General features: G+C 38.5%; 1 protein-coding gene across 5 annotated transcripts in view; it reads left to right on the forward strand.

Annotated features, from left to right (window-relative positions):
• The window catches only part of LOC143035720 (DCC-interacting protein 13-alpha-like), an 86160-nt gene that overhangs the window by 31649 nt on the left and 31466 nt on the right, over window positions 1-23045 (forward strand). For all 5 annotated transcript variants that reach the window (XM_076202605.1, XM_076202606.1, XM_076202610.1 and 2 more), the window contains exon 8: window positions 19019-19207. In XM_076202605.1, coding sequence (XP_076058720.1) covers window positions 19019-19207 — 189 coding nt within the window. The remainder of the gene's footprint in view (window positions 1-19018; window positions 19208-23045) is intronic.

Raw genomic sequence — 23045 nt, forward strand, 5'->3', positions numbered from 1 at the left:
GTATGTAGTATTATATATCTATTCCTGCACTGGGGCAGTGACTACATGTTATTGTGTATTATTAATTGCACAGTAGCATGCAGCCAGTGTTTTAGGGACTGTTTTGGGGTACTCCTATGGACTAAAACAACATATCATTTTGTCTGTTATAGTAAAATCTCTACTTCTCTACTTTTGTACAACAACTCTCCTTTGATTATGCTGTTCTCTTCTTAGAACTGTCTTGTACCACTTTGAGTATACTTTTTCCTTTTGCCTCTGTCCCCCTGTGGTAGGGGGAGGAAAGAATTCTCCCAGTGTTTCACATGTGAGTGGTAAGAGGCAACAAAGTGAGGGAGAGTGATAGGATTTTGTATCCTGCTATCTGTAGAATTATCCTACTAGAAGTCCAGGCATAAGAATGTATGGGAGGAGATTTCCAACCAGAACTCTAAGATTTGAGTTATTAAATGTCATGGTTGTGGTACAGACGAGAGTAATAGGGAAGAGGTAGGCAGTATGTTTATAAGAAGGAAGATGGTTATGTTAGCATTAAGTGAAAATAGGTTGAAAGGGAGGCTTGATTTTTAATATGGGTGTGTGGTAGGGAGAGTGTCAGGAGTGAGGAGGGGATGAGGGATAGAAGGGGTGGCTCTGCTGGTAAGTGATGAGATAGGAAAGCACATGGTAGAGTGTAAGGCAGTATCTTCAAGGTTAATGTGGATGAAGGTGAAACTGGGATTGAAGATGTAGTTTTTGTAAGTGCATATGGACCTGGTATTGAAAAAAGTGTAGAGGAAAGGGAGGCTTTTTGGATAGATTTAAATGAATGCTTTGAGACTTTTGGGGTGAATAATGTCAATGCAGTAGTGTTAGGATATCTCATTGCTAGAGTAGGGTATGAACTAATAGATGGAGTGGTGGGAAAGTGTCACAAACTAACCTTTGTGTTTGAGTTGATGCATTGGATCTATGGCAGTGATCCGAACAGTTCCTACAATCCAAGGGCTAGGACGATATTTTGCCCCTTTCATTGGGATAAGGAAAGGTGGAATGCAACTAATTTAATTTACATAATATACAATTGATTTTTAATTTACAATGAAGTTTGGCGTGAACAGAGAGCAAGCATGGTAGTCTGAGAGAGGCCAATGTCTGCATGTCTTAACTTATACCATAGGTACATGACACCAGTGCTAGGCACAGGTGCCTATGTATGTCAATATAGCCTATTCTATCACTATTCTACCTGCTTCTTTATTTTTGTGTGAAGGCTCACAATTTATCAACCACTAGTTATCTAACACAAGAAATAATACTAATAACAAAAGGGATGAATATACTTTGTATCATCATCTTCTTTACTTGCCCTCTGACCTCTGAAGGCAAGAGGCTTCAGTTTTGTAGTCCTCCACCATTAGCTTGCAAGTCTCCTGGAACTGGACATACCACAAGTTACCCATGTCTACAATCATACATCTTACTAATTACATTTAAGGTAACCCAACATTTTATTCGGTTTACTTGGAAGGCGGGTGTTGGGGCCCTAGCCATGATGTGGCTTGGTCCCACACCCATGTCCTTTGTGTCAGTGACACATCATGGAACATGACAGAAGTTTGTATTGCTTGGTAAAAATCAATGGAGCTATTGTTTTTACTGTTGTAGTTCCCTAGATTGTCTGGCCAAGCAGTCCCATCTCCCTGAGGAATGCCATGGCTGGAATGAGATTTTCCTAATAGAGTATATATTTTCCTAATAGAGTATATATTGGCATTGTTCTAGTGCAATTATTATTTTGAATATTTATTGTCCTTTTTGTAGGACATCTTTGTTTACTAACTGTGGATATGATATAGATACAGACTCCATTGTAGCTTTTATGAAGTGGTTGTTGTTGTTGTTGTTCCCTAGACTGCCTGAGCAGTCCCATCTCCCTGAGGAATACCATGGCTGGAACAGGGTTTTTCCACAAATCCCTTTTAGAGCATATATTGTTAGCATGCATGATTGTGTACATTGCAATCTTTCATAATGTGTTGAATAGTATGGGGTAAACTGTTACATCCTGGACAGTTATCTGCAATCCTGTCATCCAGCCTCTTTTGGTAAATTAGAAGGGCTGGATGGTGGCCACATTACAGCCTGGCCAGGTAGACTTTGTCCTCTCAAGGGAGAGAGGATTGAGAGGGATGAATATCAAGGGGTCTGGCAAACAGCAATGTGTTGTCTTTAAGTTTGTTGATGGAGCAGTGAGTGGTATGATTATTGATATCTATTTGCCTAATTGTATTTACCTAATCGTAGTATACAGGGAAGGAGTAGGGGTCATTGGGTCCCATCTCTCTAATTTTTTATCATACTTAACCTCAAATTCTCATACAGTTTGAACTTAATCTATATCCTTGATTTCCGATTATGATATTTAGATTTGAACTCATGTATTGTTTGAGCTTGGGCTATATCACTTTCTAAGCTATTCCACGTATTTATCCATCTTTATGGAAACTGTATTTCTTCACATCCTTTAGACATGTGATCTTTTTTCATTTGTTTCCATGACCTCTTAGAGCCCTCCTATCTTTAAAGGATAAACACACAACTTTCAAACCCAATTTTTATAATTGACTCTTAGTTTATATCTAAATGAATAGATAAAGTATATTTTTCTGTCATCCTGGAGTTTTCTTATGTTTATATCGGTAATTTTATTTCACCTAAATGAGTCGTCTGCTACAAAAGTTGGGAATAGGGGTCACCATGTTGATGACGTATTGCCATGTATCCAAAAACAATGCCACCATTTACAGCACATAGGATATGCAGAACTATACTGTAAATCTTTCACTAATGTTTGTATTTTTCTTGATTTCCCTCTGTTTTGACCATATCCAAATAGTCGAGAAAAGAAGGGAAACCCAGTGTGCAGCTTGGTTTGTAGTAAATTGAAACTAAAGGATAATGTTGGTGTTTTTGAGTTACTGAACCCAGACAAGTTGCCGGAGAGACACAAGTTCTGGTGCTCTCATTTCTCGCACGCGCACAGATTTTGTGCACAATCGAGACACTTCATGACCTTGGTTATATGTGGCATTTACAAACCACTGACCAAGAGGCAGCCAAAAAGACACGTTGGATGATAGTCAAGCATGCTTGTCCAAATCCAGACCTGATGCGTGAAAGGCAAAGACATGGGACAATCTTTGCTACCCCCAAGAGCCAAGTTATTACCACTGGCATGTGTACTACTCCAGCCTAAACATTTGCATAAACACCTAAAATTGGAAGTTATTTGCCAAAAGGAACAGAAAAAGGGTAAGTGATTTTCATTTGTACATTTGGTGAAATTAATTTCTATCAAAATAAACACGTGTGTGAGGATGGAGCCTTTAATAGTATGTTGTTTCGCTTGTTACAACTTTTTCAAGTACATAATCTTAACACACATGACTGAGAACAAATAAGAGGAATGGGGGGAAGGTAGGGAGGGGGGGTCACTGAATACTAGGAAAGGTTAAGGAGAAGGTGGACTAAGAATGATGAGCAATTGTCTACTGAGGGTGGACAGCGACCTTGAGAGGAGTTTGGAGGGCAACTAAGGATAGCTTAATTTTTTTTTGACAATGGGTATTAAAGGAATCAGGTGGGGTGAGATATTGAACTTGCCCCTATTTTGTTCAGTTGTGTTGGTTCCTTGTATGATGGTTGTTTCCAAAAATTTTCTGTGGAAGCAGCCATCATATTTTAAAAAGTTGTAACAAGTGAAATGTTGTACTATTAAAGGCTCTGTCCTCACATAGTGTTTATTTCTATAGACTTGTTGGCTACTGCCACTTTTGTACAAAATTAATTTCCCTGGAATAACTAGCTGAAAGGCATGAAGGTCATTGTGTCATGACATGATGCATGAATGATACGATAATATCCCATGGAGGTATATAGGCCTAGGCCTACCTCCTTGGATTAGTGCTTTTTTGCATTGGGCATACACCTAGGTCTGTGTTTCTTATAACCTGATGTGAACTATAATGGCCAGTGCAATTCATATTTCAGACATTTAATGAGACACTGAAAGCTGATGAAAAGCTCAATATCCTAGAACCAGAGGTTGATCCTAAGCCTACTACATGAGTCTGAGCCAGTTCCCAACACTGATGAAGATGTTGCAGTACGGAGTGTCAAAAGTACAAGTAGATGGGCAAAACATTGATGAGTTAGGGTGTAAGTTCATCCTGTTGTACAATCGGTTGGTAAGTTGATCAGTTGACCCCGGTGTTTCTGCTGTAGTTAACTTGATAATTAATTTGGAGGAATAAGAATGATACATCTACACATAGTTTTCAGTTCATCATTTTTCCTTAAAGCTGAACACCAGTTTTATCTGCATTACTTTCAGGTATTCAAACTGGCCTTGTACATGCTCATGCAAAACAGACTTGGGACTGACTGGTCCAGAACCAGACTGGCAAGCAAGGATATAGAAACTTGTGAATCATCATGTGAATCTGAGATGAATGGTGATGATGAAGATGATGAAATACCTGCAGATGATGATCCTGAGTGATGATTAGCCTGAAACAGAATCAGAGAGTGAGATTGACACTGATGATGAAAAGGAGTGGATTTAGATTGAGGTTAGGTGAGTAATTTTAAAATTATTAGCAATTGCCTGTGTGGACAATGTTTTGTAATCAGTCATCCCTACTACCCAGTAATGACAATATAATTTTAATATGTATCTTTTCAGGAACACAAGCAATGATCCAGTCTCAGAAGAAGTACATATCTTCCACTCATGCTTGATACAGCTGTTTGCCACTTGCCTTGTCTGCAGCTCAGAATGCAAAAGGCTAATTAAGAAGAAGGGTATATTTATCATTGTAAACCAAATGTGTGTCAACAAATAATGTGAATTTGCAAGGTAATATTGTGTATTGTGCAAGTGTTATGAATATCTCAATACATACATATACCTCCAGTCCTCTGGCACGCTATCCTCTTTTAGACAAACGTTAAACAACCTCACCAGCCAGTCCACTATCACTGTACCTCCCTTTTTTAGACATTCTACGTGACACTCATCTAACTCAAGTGCTTTAACTGCTCTCATAATTTTGATAACTGCTTTCACCTCATTTTTTCTTATTTTTCCTCCATTCTCCTCATTCATCACAGTCATTTTCTTAGTGCCTCCCACTGCAACATAAGATACACACTAAACATACGTAGTGACAAATTGCCTTTTTTTAGTTTTTATTTATTTTTATTTATTTATTTTTTTATTTACATAATTCTTTTTAATGGTTTCAGATCATGGGATCTATTACTATAAGACATCAGCTGGTAACATCCTGTCGTCAAGTTCCATTCTCTTTGCTTGTGCCAGTCCATCCACCACATTACACCAGTCAATAATCCTATGGCTTACTGTACACTCAGTGTGTGTGACAATGCACCTTTAGTTGTTGGAGGTGATGGCAGGTCAGACACCCCTGACCATTTGATCAAATATGGTTCTTACAGTTTGATGAATCTAGATGCAAAGAAGGTTTTGATCATGGAATTAGTTAAGGTAGGTTTTCACAGTGGCTCACTCATGTGCTCATGTTGTGTAAATTAATTTCCAAGACTTGTGCACTGGTCAGTACCAGTAAATGAATGGAAAGGACAAAAAGTACACTATTTGTAATATGTACCTCATTATATTGTGCATTGTAAACCAGTTCTTAAAATCACTTTTTCAGGGTATGTGAATAAGCTGTTGCTGGAAGTCCTGTGTAGGTGTACAAGTAATGTCAAGGTCACAAACAAAGTCAAGTATGACACACTGTGTTCGATACAAACAACCAGTGAAATCTCAAACCGTGGAAAATTACAAAACAAGATTCAACCAATATTCCAAGAAGTGAATCACAAGTTGACACTGAAATTGACAGTCACTTTTCAAGCCCTGGGTACTTCAAACTAACCAGTACACCTTCTGGAAGAAAGGTTTTCTTAATAGCCTCTAGTGCACAGGCAGGCAGTGGCACTTTTTTTCTAGGTAACCCCAACACCATTTGACAATCTGGCAGTATGTAATGTATCTGTACTTCTTAAAAGAAAAGATGATATGTTGTGAGTTAGACTGAATGCAATCAGGAAGATACTTTTATGATGTACTGTTACATACAAGTTAGATGTTTAGCTTAGAAACTTGCAAATAAAGCTATTAACTTGTAATAATCAGTAGATTGACTTTGCCTATATGATGTATGTATGAGTATAGAAGAATGTAAACACACATGGTTGCCAGGGTCACCGTTGTTCAAGTTTTACTGAATCATGAAGTTCTGCTGGACTGAATAAAGAGCCTTGGACATTGAAGACAATAAAAAGTACAAACCAGGAAGCTGTGTGCATCCTGTGCACCCATTTGGCCAATAACACATAATTTTTCCCCTTTTGGTTTTGGTTATCTTTAGGATGTTCTGAGTATGAATCAGAGTAACTCCCATTTTTAATGTCCCTGTATGTGGACTCAAACATACCCTCACAACCCAGGTATGATATCCTGATCCCCAAATTCATTCCCTGTGAGATCAACCAATTCTGACCAGTTCCTGTTGTCGAAGTAGATGAATTTTCATCATCATCACTCTGAAAAATATTTGATTTGTGTTGACTGCTGTGTTTGATTTTGCAATACATGGTAATACGTCATTAAAAGAAAATGGTGCTGGCAATAATTTTTTTTACAGATGATAGATATTAGGGCAGAGTTGAGATGAAAAACAGCTTGGTACTTCATTTAATGGGGCAAATAAAAAAAAAAGTTTCTAGATGTGATTTATCATACATTTATGCAAAGTAGTACTTATGTTGTGTGGTTATCCTTTAATCAGGAAATCTCTTGAGTAAATGCAATCTATCCTCATTAGTGATCTGAATACTGTAATCATATCACCACTTTCTCTTCGATCTTTCAAAGATGGTAGACCCACTGCTATTAGTTTTTCCTCAAACAGTTTATCTGCCAGGTTGGGGACCAGTTTGGTTGCTGCCCTTTGCATTCTCTCAATGTTGTTTATACCCTTCACTCTGTGTATGGATCATACTACTGATGCATATTCCAGTCTTGGATGGATCAGGGTGTCTAATGAATTTTTTCATCATTTCTTCATCCTTGTAGTGAAATGCCACTTTGATCTTCTGCAGTAACCTGTATGTCTCTCCCACAATTCTGCTGATATGTCTGTCAGATGACAGGTTGTCTTTTATCAACACTTCCAAATCTTTATCCTCTTTTGTTTTTGTAATGGGTTCACTTCCCAATGAATAGTTTAAGGATGGTCTTTTGCCACTTTTACCAGTTTCCAATATTTTGCATTTTTTGGTATTAAACTTTATTTCCCATTCTTGGTTCCATGCTTCTGGAGGCAGATGTTAGGAGGAGAAGAGGGATGATCACAGGAGAATCACCCCTTGGTGTTGACAAAACATGAAGGTGTATTTTTGAGTAAGGGTTAAGGTACTTATCCCAGGTAACCAAAATTGCTCTAAGGGATCTGTGCCACCCACAGGGGTAGCAAGGGCTTCTTTTGGTGCTTTGGCACCTGATTCCTTCCATGCTGGATGTTGGAAGGGGTTGCCCACAATGTAGATGCTGCCACACCAGGACCTCATTGGAGAGTTGATGGTGATGTGTTTAGAAATAGAGTTGATGATAGCTAACTTAGTGTTTAAGAAGAAAATGAAGCATAAGTACATATAGGAAAGGGTGGTTGAAGGAAAGATGGTTGGTGAAATATTAATGGACTATGTAGTGGCATTCAAAGGAAGAATAGGAAGATTCTGGATGTCCATGTTTTAGGGAGAGAGAGTGGGGGAAATGTCAGATGATTTTTTGGTGGAAAGTTAATTGAGAGTGGAGGATAGGTAGAGAAAAAGGGAAAGGGTGAAAAGTAGAGAGGTACACAAAACAATTAAAATGAAAAAGAGGAGGAGTACTAGGAGAAGCTGAGAGAAGTGTGGGAGGTGGTGAAGGATAGAGTAGAGGTGGAGCTTTAGAGGAATGGGAGTGTTTGAATGAGGTAGTGACAAGATGTGTAAAGAAGGTATCTGGAATGAGGAAGATGTGAGGGAATAGAAGGAAAGGTAGTGAGTGGTGGGATGATGAAGTGAAGATGGTAGTAGAAGAGAAGAAGTGAGCATTTAGGGATTGATTGCAAAGTAGGACTTGGGAAATATAAGAGAGGAACAAGGAAAAAAAAGCAAAATGTTAGATAAAGGAGGTAAAAAGGAGAGCAGATGTAAAAAGGGTATGAGTCTGAGAAAAACTTAAAAAAAAAATGAAAAGATGTTTGGAAGAAAGTTAAGATAGGAAAAGGGGATGATCCCGGCAGAGGAAAAGGAAAAGGGTACATATGTTAATGGAAGTGAAGGCAATAAGAGGAAGATGGGTAGAGTATTTTAGAGGGTTGTTGAATGTGGAGGAGCATAGGGAGGGATTGGTGGTAGCAGTGGGAGGTGCTAAGAAAATGAGTGATGGGAAAGGAAAATAGAAGAGATATTTGAAAAGATGAGGTTCAAGGAGCTTTGAAAATGATGAGAGATGGTAAGGCATCTGGATTGGATGAGTGTCATATGGAGTGTCTTGTGTGCACAGAATGTCCCTTAAGTTACTTTTCAGAATCATGAATTAGACCTTGAGAGATGACAGAAGTTTGGGTAGACTTTTGATACCCCAGCATTAACTGAGAAAATTATGTTTTTTCTATGTAGCCCTCTTATATCCAAAAATTATATAACTTTCATGAAGAAAGACTAGTAAAAGAGGTATGGAAGGCAGATGTGGAGGGAGTGAACATGAGGGGACGTCCTAGGATGAGGTGGATGGATGGGGTGAAGGGGGCTTTGGGGAAGAGGGGAATGTCTGTTGAGGAAGGACGGGAGAGGACAGAAGACAGGGGGTGAATGGAGAATGGTTGTATATGGATGATGTTGTGATTGCATGAGGTGGAATGGGTGAGGGGATGGGGGGTGAGGTAGTATGTGTGAGCAAAATTTGATGCAGCCCAAAGGGATTTCTCCCCGTCCTCTCCTTATATGCAATGGGGGGACGGAGAGGGGGTTCGCCGATTTAATGAAGCGGCCTTGCTGTGGATGTGCTGTGTCTTGCGACACTGCTTGTGACCCAGGGCAATGGACAAGGTGCAGGGATGACCCGTCATCCAGGAGGTGCTCAGATAAGAGGGAGGGTGGAGGGGTGTGGAGTGTATTCAGGGATGGAATGGGTGGAAATGATTTTATGCCTTTCCCTTTTTTGGCTACCTCCCTAGTAATGGGGAAAAAGCCTTGGTATATGTATGTATGTCATGAATGCATGTAGCTGAAATTGGTATACAGTCTTGCATAAGGGAAAAATTCGGTTTATGATTGTGAGATATAAAGATTATGAGAAGGATATTTATTGTGTCATATGGGGGTCAAATTGGACTATTAATCCCTTACCCGGTAAGTTTTTTTTTTTTTTTTGAGGAAATGTTTCATTTTAAGACAATTTATTAATGTTTTTATATAGTATTTTTCATACTGATTATGGAAATAACTTTTATTTTTATCTATTACCAATATTTTACTTTAAATTTTATTTTGAAGATACCATTTCCAGCAAAAACAAGATAAGTCATCTTCCCTTTTTTTATTGTCTTTTTACCAGCTTTAGAATTGAAAGTAAAAGGAAATCACACACCTATTTTACTCTTTTTTTATATCTTATTCTACAACTGATAATCCAGGATTTCCAGTGTATGGGAAGCATGGTGGTGGAGAAAGCATGTTGACACCAATGTCGTAAATCCTCCTCCTCACTTGAGAGAGAATAGCCATCGTCAGATGAACTTGCACTCTCATCTGATGTATCCAAGCTTCTAATTGAAGCTTCATATTCATTCTCATCTTCTGAGCTCGACATCTGAGCATAATTCATAAAAAAAAAAACAAGTGAGTGGATGTGCGCAAAAGCGGAAAAAACTGAAAAAATATAGCCATAGAAAAAACTTGAAAAGGAACAGTTTCCCACACAGAATGATTAATACATAGAACAAATTAGACAACAAAACAATATGTGCAAACACTATACAAGATTTTAAGACAAAACTTGATGCGGAGAGATACAAAGACGGGTCACCACGATCATAGCTCCCCTCCCGTATATTACAACAAGGTAAATACAACTAGGTAGATTTGACTGATACCTTATCACTAACAAATGCATCCCAAGGCAGAAGAGACACAGCTACCAGATGTATAATTCACCGAGTATACTCGTTGATGGCTGAGAATGGCCCTAATTCAATTGTTATACTCATATGTGTCTATTTTTGAAACATCATGTTTGGATGAGTTTACTCATCGCACTCTGAAAAAGAAAAATTGGGTGAAGACGAGTTTACTCGTCCTTGCTGGGTAAGGGGTTAAATGATGTAACCAGTATAAATCCACAACCAAAAACCTAAGAATATATATTTTTTCCATTTCTAATATGCATTGTTGAATATCATGTAGTCATAGAGGGAGGGACTTTTACACTATAAGGGAACCTGCATGAAATTTTTTTGTGTTTACATATGTTAGGATACTGTAGCTGGCATGGGCTACAGTGAGAAGGAAATATTACCAGGTAGTTTGTTGTTTATTAGTCTGTTGGAACTGATCTCATTTACATACAGCCAGGAGCTGGTATTTATATCACATGAGTAATCACTCATGGTGCATAATTACACAATTACACTGGATTAGATTAGCCTTGGGTTACTCAGGGAAGGCAGGTCAGATCAGGCCAGCGTGTCAGATCTGGCCACATGCATTCCAATTTGATGCCACATGACTGTACATGCCATGAGGTTTGTGCAATATTCCCCTCTTAAAATGGCCTTGGCTTAAGAAGGCATTCTGTATGTAAGGGGCTGGCCAATGGCCATCTCTCCTGGAGACATGTTAAGGTTGCCCCAGGTGGCTCAATAAGCAATTTGTAGTGGAGTTGAGATGGGCCATCTCTGCTGAAGACTTGATGAAGTTGTCCCAAATGGTTCAGTGGGTGTTGGACATAAAGATGTCTAGCATTGATGGTGATGGCCATAGTTGATTGCAGTGTTGTTTGGAGGGGCATTGCAGTGGGAACTGTTGTGCAGACCAGGCTGTTGGTGATATTTACCAGTAGCTTGTAATGAGTGAGAAATTCAGCACCAAGAACAGGCATCCTGACATCTGCCAGGACAAAGTTCCAGGAGTTGTGAGAACTCCCAAAGGTGAGATGCAGGTTTGCAGAGCATCAGATCATGGTGGTCCAGCGTCATTGTTGTTGTTGGTGGCTCTTGGCTGGCACTGCTACTGTGGTAGTGATTTCATCCTTGATATTGCCAAGGACAGATCGGATGGGTGCTGGGAGGTGCAGGAGCCACATCTGATGGAGCATGTTGATGCTCCAATGGGTTCTATCAGCTGTGGGTGGGAGGTGAATGATGGACAGTATCTCAGTATGCTGTTCTTGGTTTAATGTCCTCCAGTGGCTGTTGGGAGAGTTGGAGTGGTGATGGGGGTGGCAGCAACAGGAGACAGGTCCAAGGCTCTCACTCTGGTCACCATTGTAGCTGCTGTGGGCTACAGTAAGAAGAAAAGAGTGTGGGTGAGTTTGTCTCCTTTATTTGTATGGTGAAACTGAACTGATATGCATGCAGCCAGGAGCTAATATTTATACCACATGGGTAATCACCTTTTGTACATAATTACACAATTGCACTTGACTAAAGGTTAGCCTTGGGTCATGCAGGGAAGGCAGGTCTGATCAGGCCAGCATGTCAGATCTGGCCACACACATTTCAATTTGATGCCACATGGCTGTACAGGTGACGAGGTTTGTACAGTAATGTATATTACAAGAGAGGATCCTAAAACATTAGAAATAGGATGGGGGAAAATTGATTGGTGTTCAAAGCTTAGTCTTAAAGATGTGGAAATCCAAATTATTAAATGTTGGTTTTGTTGGTACAAAACAGCACATCCACAGCAAGGCCGCTTCATAAAATTCGCAATCCCCCTCTCAGTCCCCTCATGCAGAAAAGGAGAAAATGGGGAGAAATCCCTTCAGGCTGTGTCAATTTATTTTTCACACATACTCCCTCACCCCCCATTCCCCACCCAATCCCCCTCATGCATCACAGCATCATCCATACACAACCATTCTCCATTCACCCTATCTTCTGTCCTCTCCCGTCCTTCCTCAACTGACATTGCCCTCTTTCCTAATTCCCCTTTTACCCCATCTATCTATCTCATCCTAGATCCCCCGCTCATGTTCACTCCTTCCACCTCTGCCTTCCACACACAAGTGGAGTGTCATCAGCAAGCAACAATATATTCAACTCCTACTTCACTCCACTCTCATTAACCATCTCCAATCCCCTGCCCATCACCCTCACATTTGCCTCCCATACCACCCCATGCATGTACACATTGAACAGCTGTGGCAACATAACACAACCCTAATGTAACCCCTTCTTCACCCCAAACCAAATATGTGGAATAGCTTAGAAGGTGATGTAGCCCAAGCTCAAACAATATATGAGTTCAAATCTAAATATAATTGAAAATCAAAGATATAGGTTAAGTTAGAACTGTACATGAATTTGAGTGTAGGTATGTTAGAAAATTAGAGAATAGGAGATGGGACCCAATGAGTGTTGCTCCTTTTCTGTATACTACAATTAGGTAAATAATCTCTCCATTACCAATCCTATTACAAGCTCTAATACTCGTGTAAAAACTCTGGACTGCCCTTAACAGCTTTCCCCCAATCCCATATATTTATAATACCTCCCACAATGATTTTCTCTTTATCCCATAATTTCTTCTCCAAATCCATAAATGCCAGATTAATATTTTAAAAAGGATTACAAAGGCGGAGCATGCCGACAGGAGACCTTTTGGTCCATATCTAGGTCGGATGCGAAAAAAAAAATCATAATAATAAAATAATAAATAAAAACTATAATAATGTAAATAACAAATAAAATACATAAATAAATGCATAGGTATAGTTAAGTAATAAATAAACAAGTAAATAGTAAATAATAATAAATCGACATGTAACTAATAATAAATGAAAATCAAACAGACAAATGATAAAACAAAAATAAATAATATAAAATAGATTATAATCATTACAGCATCTTGCTTAGGTGTTTATCTAAATGATTCTTAAAGCTTTGAACTGAACTACATTGCACTACCTGTGCAGGAAGTTTATTCCATTCATTATCTACACGGTTGGCAAAGTTGTTTCTACCTACTTCCAAATTGAATCTATTTCCGGACAGTTTGAGACAATTGTTTCTTGTCTGATTCTCATTCAATGTGAAAATTCGGTCACTTTTGATGTTGTCAATTCCCTTTAAAATCTTAAAGACCTGTATCAAGTCACCTCTGAGTCTACGCTTTTTTAGGGAAAACAGGTTCATATGTTTTAGTCGATTTTCGTATGATTTATTTTTTATATTTGGAATCAGTTTTGTGGCTCGCCGTTGTACTTTTTCTAGTCTGTCAATGTCTTTAATGAGATTCGGTGACCATACGGAAACAGCATATTCCAAATGTGGACGAACTAACAATTTATATAGCTTGTTAATGAGTAATGGACTTTTGAAATCAAAAGATTGTGCAATCAGTCATAGAATCTTATTTGCTTTCTCAGAGGCTGAAATACACTGCTTGGATGATTTGAGGTCGTTACTGATAATTACGCCGAGATCTTTTTCACTATCCACTTTTGTTAACGAATTTCCAAATAACTTGTAATCGTACTTACTGTTATTTTTACCTATGTGCATCACCTTGCATTTACTTGTGTTAAATTTCATTAGCCACTTTTCAGACCATTGCTGTAATTGATCTAAATCTTCTTGAATATCTAATTGGTTTGAGTGATCATTTGCCATTCCGCACAGTTTTGTATCATCAGCAAATTTGGAAACAGTAGATTTTAGTCCATGGTCTATATCATTTATATATACTATGAATAGAAGTGGCCCAAGAACGGACCCTGAGGAACTCCACTTGTAACATTTTTCCATCTAGAAGTTTTTCCATTTAAAACAACTATCTGTTTTTGACCATTGAACCAATTACTAGTCCAACCTAATAGGCTACCACTTATTCCGTGTAAAGCTAATTTAGTAAGTAGTCTTTCATGTGGGACGGTATCAAAAGCTTTTGCAAAGTCTAGATATATTAAATCTATATTGTTTCTTTTGTCATAATTCGAGATAACTGTGTTGTAGAATTCAAGTAAGTTTGTCACGCAAGAACGTTTCCGTCTGAAACCATGCTGGCTATCATTTATCAAACGGTTACTTTCTAAATGATGTTCGATAGCATCTCTGATGATAGTTTCCATTATTTTTCCTACGATTGAAGTCAAACTTATAGGCCTATAGTTATTTGGTTTCTTTTTGTCACCTTTTTTGAATATGGGAGTAACGTTAGCTAGCTTCCATTCTCTTTGGACATCTCCGGATATGATGGATTTCTTGAAAATAATTTCTAATGGAAGAACAATCTCATTTTTCATTTTCTTTAAGATTCTTGGATGCCAACCGTCAGGCCCTGGTGTTTTATTAACTTTGAGTTTATCTATACACCTTTCAATTTTTCTTTTGTTATATTTACCATAGTAAGTTTACCCTTTTTGGCTACCTCCCTTGGAAGGGGGAAAAAGCCTTGGTATATGTATGTAAGTTTACCCTAGACTTTTCACAGGTTTCAGTTAGGAGTTCACTTTGAGGTGTTTCATTTACGAATACCGAGCTAAAATAATTGTTTAAGAGATTATATATTTCTTCATTTGAATATTCAAGTTGACCATCAGCAGATAATAGTGGACCAATGTGATTTCTAACAACCTTTTTATCTCTAATGTAACTATAGAATTTTTTGGGATTCTCTTTGGATTTATCAGCGATGTTCATTTCGTATTGTCGTTTTCTTTTTCTTATTGTCTTTTTTAAATCTCTCTGTATTAATACATAATTTTCATAGTCATTAGATGCACCCGAGCACTTATATTTCTTATAAGCCTGTCTCTTTTTAGCAATACTTTTTTCAGTTTCTTTGTCGAGCCACTTTGGGCGAGCCTGATTTGAGGGACGTCTGCAAAAATCTTCTTGCAAATTTGCTTACCACCAAAATTTGATCCATGCACTCTCTACTTTTCCTAAACTCACAGTGTTGCTCATCAATTATTTCTTCTGTTCCTAACCTATTCATCTCAATACCCTTCCATATGCTGTTCCAACTATGCCCATCAAACTGCTCCTTCTAAAACTACATCATTTAAATTTGTCCCCATATACTTTGTAAACTATACAAGTACACTTCCAGTCCTCTGACACCCTCCCCTCTCATAGAACTACATTAAACAACCTCACTACCCAATCCACTATAAATTATCAATACTTCCATTTTTCAGACACTCCACACGACACCCATAAAATCCAGGTGCTTTACTATCTTTGATAATTTTCATTGCATCTTGTACTTCATCTTTTCTTACATACCTGTCATTTTCCTTCCTCATAACTCTCTTTCTTAGCTCCTCCTACTTCCACAATCAATCAATCCCTAAGCTCCTCTATTTTCAACAACTCTCTGAAATACTCTACCTATCTTCCCATTACTGCCTTAATGTTCATTAATATCTGCCCATTTACACCTTTTACCTCTTTCTCCCTCACTCTCTTTGCTTCCCAGCACCACTGAAACCCAATCAATCCAAATCTGAACAGTTAAAAAATCCACAATCACAATAGTTAACATGTACATCCCCCCAGTCATCTACCAGTTCCAAACAAATTTGGGGCTAATCTCAACCAACTTATCACCATCCCCAACCTTATCGTGGGTGGTGATTTTAATGCCAAGTCGTTTATATCAGCAACAACACGGACAGAGGGTTTGATCTTCAAACACAACTTGACTCATTGACCATTATGAACAACACCCATAATCATACACATATCTCCCGTCAAGCTCTCTACTCCCCCTCCTTTCCTGACATGACCCTGTTCCTCCTGTTTAACCCTAGCAAATGGTTGGAGCCCTCAGGTCTGACCACCTTCCAATCATCATCACCAAAACACGATACACGCCAGTAGGCCACAAACATACATTCACCAATTACAAAAGGGCAAACTGGGAAGCTTTTACTGAAGAGACAGAACAACAATTTGAGATGCTGAACAGTACACCAATCACAAACATAGACACTACTGTGCACACTTTTAATACAATTATACAAAATGCAGACAAAAAATATATCTTCAGAGGCAACAGAAAATCATACAATCCAAACTTTGCACCAGAAAGCCAAAGCCTTATCAGGCAACATGACACAAACACAATGCTCCTACACCTATCCCTCAGAACATAACAGACCAAATACAAGTACTAAACACTGAGATCAACAAAATACATGAATAAAAAACATTAATTGGCAAACATTTATCAACACAATCACAAAACAAACACCAGAAAACTGTACAAGACTCAACAGCATTATACTAACCAACAGTGACACAGCACTCTCACACAGCAATAACCACACCAACAGTCAATTTACCCTCAAACAGACAACAAACAAAAAGTGCATAGTAGTTTATTGTATTAAAGAAAATATAATGTACCTAGATAACAAAGAGAAAAAGAAGAGGAAGAAATTGCAAAAGAAATTCTGAAAGAGATATAAGAGGAGGGACAAATAATGGACAAATAAATAGAATGGGACAATATTCTAAAGAAAAAAATTATAGACTACTAAAAATCAAAGGTCTGAAATTATAGCAGTACTATCAAAAACAGTAAAGATGGCAAATAGTGAAAATTACAAAAATGTATGGATAAAAAAGAAATTAGCAATGAGGAAAAAAAGAGGAAAAGATACTAAGAAATGAAGTAAATTAAAAAAATGAGAGGAACTGACTGTTTTTTTTTTAGTACTAGACCTGAGGCTGAGAAAATGGTATATAAAAATGAAACAATAAACAAAAGAGGAGAAAGGAAAATATTAAAAGTAATGTATATCAACATAGATAACATGATTTCAGGACTAAATGAATTAAATGACTATCTGACAGTAGAGAAACTAGACATAATGGGAATTGTGGAGATGAAATTAAAAGGCCCACTACCATCTTATGCTGTGGGACAATGCTTATACAACCATTGGTTGAAAAATAGAAAGGAGAAACAGGGTGGAGGAGTCATGTTTTTGACTAAGAAAGGCTTAAATGTGACAAAGATAACAGAAGGAAAAAATAATGTGGAATTGATTATGATAAAAGTTGAAAACGGTGACATGAGAAGTTGAAAATTAGTGGTATATGTACCCCCAAAAACATATGCTTGGACAGAGAGTGATCATTACAAAATGTTGGAAGACACAAAGCTTGCATTAATTGAATTACTGAAAGAAGGAGGAAGCATAGTAATTATGGGTGACTTTAACTCAAAAGAAATATGTTGGGAAGAAATGACAGTGAAAGGTGGAGAAGACCTTTGGGGAAATATACTACTTGTCATGACCATTGAACATAATAACTCAGTGGGTAAAGGAAAATACCAGATATAGAAACAATGAAGAACCGTCGAGACTAGATTTAATATTTATGTCAGAGCCTGAAATTGTGGATAAAATGGAATACAAGACACCAATTGGGAAGAGTGACCACATACTAATAGAGTTTGAACTAAAAGAACAAATTGATTTGAGAAGAAATGAGAAACATAGAAAAGGAAGACTAATGTACAACAAAATGGATTTTGAGAAACTCAGAAAATTCTTTCAAAATGTAAATTGAGAAAACTTCTTAAATGAAGAAACAAAGATGGAAGAGAAATGGAACATATTAAAAGAAATTTATAAAGAGGGAATAGACAAATATGTACAAAAGCAGAAGCAAGAAAGGGTGTACATTAAGTGCTGGTACAACAAAAAATGTAGTGAGGCTAAAGATAAAAGAGACAAAGCTTGGAAAAGATGGGAAAAAAATGAGTAAGTAGCAAATACTGTATATATCAAACCAAGAAATGAATATGTAAAAATACACAGGGAAGAAAAGAGAAACTATGAAAAAGACATAATAGATAAAGGCAAGGACCAACCTAAACTATTCTATGGGTATGTAAATGGTAAACTAAAAAATAAACAAGAAATAGGGAAACTGTGGAAAGGGAATGACAAATATATAGATGTAGAAATAGCTGAAATTATGAAGAAACATTTTAAATCTGTATTTACAATTGAAAGTACACAAAATTGAGATGAAGGACAGAGAAGTGTAGGCTTATCTAGGTATTTATTTTTAAGTTTGTATCATTGGCATAAGATAAATGAGAGAAGAAAGATTAACAAAAGAAGTGTGGAAGCCAGAAGTGGTGTGAACTTTTGAGGATGACTGAGGATAAGGTGAAAGGGACTTTGAGCAGGAGGGGAATGTCTGTTGAGCAAGGAAGGGAGAAGACAGGATATAGGGGTCAGTGGAGAAAGGGTGTGTATGGATGATGCTTTGATGCAGCATGAAGGGATTTTCTTCCCCACTTTCTCCCTTTTCTTTGTTAAGCAAGGAAGGGAGGGGGCAGGGGAGGGGTGGTGGCGGGGAGGTAAGTGGTTGTGTGTGGATGATATTTTGATGTAGCCCAAAGGGCATAAGGGGACAGAGAGTAGTGGGAGGGGGTCAACAATTAAATAAAGCAGCCTTGCCATGGATATGATGTCTCTTGCTACATTGCTTCAGACCTAGGCAGTGGGTAGGAGACAGAGATGACCCTTTACCCATGAGGAGCTAAAATGTGAGGGAAACAAGGGTGGTGGATAGGAGTGGAATGGAGATGAATGTGTGTCTTGACTTGGCTACCTCCGTTATAAAGGGGAAGAAGCTCTTGGTCTATAGATAAACAATTTCCATGCTTCTTTACAGGATTTCTCTTTCTTTTTTACTTGATACAGAAAGTTGCTGGGAGGTGTGATGAGTTCTTGGGAGAAGCAGTATGTTTTCACAGAAGGAGGTAATCTTCTCAGTATGTGCAAGGGAGAAGTGGCTGGTGCTCTTCTCCTTGAATTGGATATTACTACTACAGTTCATGCAACAGATACGGATGATCGTAGGCATACATTCCAGGTGGCAAACTCTAAAAAGTGAGTAATTATATTTTTGTGACAGAGACAGTGTGCTGCTTATTTACATAATGTATTTTAATTTTTTCTATCACAGATTGTTCTGAAGTACTTAATTGATATTGTCAATTGAAAGTAATGTATAATGTGTGTATGTGTATGTACTGCATTTATATATATAATATATATATATACAGTGAGACCTCTCATTAACGGGTGTTAAATAGCTGTGTTTGCAGTGTTTTTGCTGTGTTTTCTGTGTTTTGGAGTGGTTTTTGGGTGGCATAGTGATTGCACACACTAAACAACAGCACCAAAAACACCGAAAACACAGCAAAAACACCGCAAACACAGCTAATTAACGTCCATTAATGAGAGGTCTCACTGTGTGTGTATGTATATATGTATATATATATATATATGTATACATATATATATATATATATATATTTATATTTATATATACCTTTATGCATATTGTCTTGATATATCCTCTCTTATATGGTATGCTACTACCTTTTTTGTATTTTTTCATCGCCACAGTATACTTGGTCATCTTGCTTGTATGTTGTCCCTAATTCCTTCTGTATCTCCAGAGTGTATTGGTCAGTAACTTATTCCCCTTCATCTGTTGAATGTTAATAATTTCCTTCACAATTTTAATCTTGAGTTTTGTTCATCATAATTGTCCTGTAAGACTTTGCCTTTGTTTATTCACTGTCATCCATTTCTCATATCTAGCAGGGCTTAACAGGTCTGTGCTTTTCTTCATAAGGGACCAATGATGGGTGCCTGTGTGTGATTGTCCTGCAAGATGGATAGCAAAGCTGCCCATTTTCGAAACCTATGAACCCCTCTCAGTTTCATTAGGAGGTTCATCCCCGAGGGGTTGACACACAGTTTCCAGACTGAACCCAATATCACTCCCTATCAGTTTCAGCTCTATGTCTTATACTTTTTCATACATGGAGAACAGTCCCATGCTGATCCAACACAAACAACAGTCCAAAGTTTATCCGTTGAGAGATGTGTGGGAGGTTTAAGATCCATTGCCAACCACTGTAGGGCTGTGTTTTTTCCACTAAGTTAAATGATGCAATGATTGATTGATATATTTTCATAATTTCTTTGAGATGGAGCATTTGATAAGTATGGTGGGGGTTATAAGGATGGACAGAGTGAGAAATGAGGTAAGATGGAGAGCAAGGGAGGAAAGGGAGATGGCAAGTAAGGTTGATTAAAGCGTACTGGGATGGTTTGGATATGTGGAAAGAATAAGTGAAGAAAGACTTGAAAAAATAGTGTGAAAAGCATACATGGATCTAGTTAAGGGGAAGACCAAGAATGAGATAGATGAGGGTAAGGGGGCCATGGTTAAAAGGAGAATATCTGTTGAGCAGGGAAGAAAGAGGGCAAGAGATGGGTGTTAGTGGAGAGGGGTTTAAATGGATGATAAATTGATGTGGTCCAAAGGGATTTTTCCTTGTCTTCTCTGTATTACTTAGGAGTGGATGAGGAAGGATGGCTTCTTCTGTAATGAAGCACTGGTGATAAACCAGCTTTGGCTGTTGGGCCCTGCTGTGGATGTGTTGCATCTTGCAGCATTGCTTCTCACCCAGGGAGTGAGCAGGAATGGGGAAAAAAGTCCTTCTGGTGTATGCATGTATGATTTTGTTTTGATTCCTTTGTAGTTTATGTTTCATATACATACATATACCAAAAACTTTTTCCCCCTTACAAGGGAGGTAGCAATAAAAACAAAACAAAAAAACACTCCCACCCATTCCATCTCCTCATACTCCACTCCCATCCACCCTCTTCCCTCCCTCTTATCTTGGCTCCTCCTGGATGATGGGTCATTCCTGCATCTTGCCCACTGCCCTGGGTCAGAAGCAGTGTCACAAAACACAGCACATCCACAGCAAGGCTGCTTTATTAAATTGGCAACCCCCCTCTCCATCTCCACATGCAGAAAAGGAGATGGGGAGAAATCCCCCATCCCCCACCCACTCCCCCCCTCATGCATTACAGCATCATCCATATGCAACTATCATCCATTCATCCCTATTTTCTGTTTTTTCCCTTCCTTCCTCCACAGACATTCCCCTCTTTTCCAATGCCCCTTTTACCCCATCCATCCATCTCATCCTAGGATGTCCCTTCATGTTCACTCCTTCCACCTCTGCCTTTCACACCTCTTTTACTAATCTTTCTTCACTCATTCTTTCCATGAGTCCAAACCATCCCAATACTCTTTCATCAACCCTATCTCCCAACTCCCTTTCCATCCCTGTTCTCCTCACTTATTTCTCCCTCTATCCAGCCTAGTAATCCCTATCATACTTCTTGGGCACCTCATCTCAAATACATTCAAACTCCTCCTCTCTTCACTTATGTTCCATGTTTCTGCCCCATGGCACAATCACTCCTTCATATAATCTCCTCTTAGCATCCATTCCCAAATGTCTATTTCTCTTTACATTTTTTAATCCCTCAAGATATTTATTTGCTTCTCTCGATCTACATTCTACCTCCATTACCATTCCTCCCTTTCCTGACACATTTGCACCCAAGTTTCTAAAACTGTCCACTTCCTCCAGTCTCTCTTAACCACTTCCATACGGTGACGCCTACGTAGGTGGCATGAGGAGCAAGTGGGTACTCGATGATGCCGACGTCGCCATCTTGATTATATTTATTGTAGTCGTACCTACGTAATTTCCATTCTCTCTAAACTGGCTTCATCAATTTTCTATGGTTATCAAAATACACGGGTGAAAGAGAACGAACGATTGAGCATTGACTTTATTTTTTATAATGCGATTATTATGATGCAACATCGCACGTTGGGCAGCTAATGCTGCCAGACGTGCGATGTGCCCCGGAGTGAAGAGGTTAATACTCACTTCCATTCTGCTGCCACTTTCTCCCCTTGTACATCTCATCATCTTTTACCCACATTTATCTTGAACTTCCTTTTGCACACCCTCCCAAATTCTGTCACTAGCTTCCTCAATCCCTCCTCTGATCCTGCTACAAGCGCAGTGTCATCAGCAAACAACAACTGGCTTATCTCCCACTTTTCTCCATTTTCTCTAATCATCTCCAATCCCTGCCCCGTTACCCTTGCATTTACTTCTTGCAGCACCCCATCCATGTATAAATTGAACAGCCAGGGCAATATTACGCATCCCTGATGAAGTCCCACCTTTACTTGAAGCCACTCACTCCATTTCTAATTCTAACACAAGCTCTTCTACTCTTGTAATAACTCTTGACTGCTCTTAACATCTTTCCTCCTATCCCATATATTTGCAATAGCTCTCATAGTGCCTTCCTGTCTACCCTGTCATAAGCCTTTTCCAAATCCATAAAAGCCCAAAAAACATTCTTAACTTTTCCTAAAGCTCTCTCACATACCTGTCTTACCACAAAAAATCTGGTCCACGCAACCCATGCCTGTCCTAAACCCACACTGTTCCTCACCAATTACTCCCTCTGTTCCTCTCCTAATCCTCTCAATGAAGACCCTCCCATAAGCCTTCCCAACTACACTTAATAAACTGGTCCCTCTGAAACTACTACACTCACACTTGTCCTTTTTTCCTTTGTAAAGTGAACTATACATGCACTCCTCCAGTCCTCTGGCACTCTACTCTCTCTGTAACAAACATTAAATAACCTTAACAGCCAGTCCACCATCACTGTACCTCCCTTTATTAGACTCTCTGCATGACACTCATCCAACCTGCTGTCATCATTTTAATAACTGCTTTCACCTCATCTTTCTTTATTTCTCCTCCATTTTCCTCATTCATCACAGTCATTTTCTTAGCACTTCCCACTGTAACTACCTTTC

The sequence above is a fragment of the Oratosquilla oratoria genome, chromosome 19, assembly GCF_046742065.1.
Source record: "Oratosquilla oratoria isolate Oo_2021 chromosome 19, ASM4674206v1, whole genome shotgun sequence".
NCBI classification, from domain to species: domain Eukaryota; kingdom Metazoa; phylum Arthropoda; class Malacostraca; order Stomatopoda; family Squillidae; genus Oratosquilla; species Oratosquilla oratoria.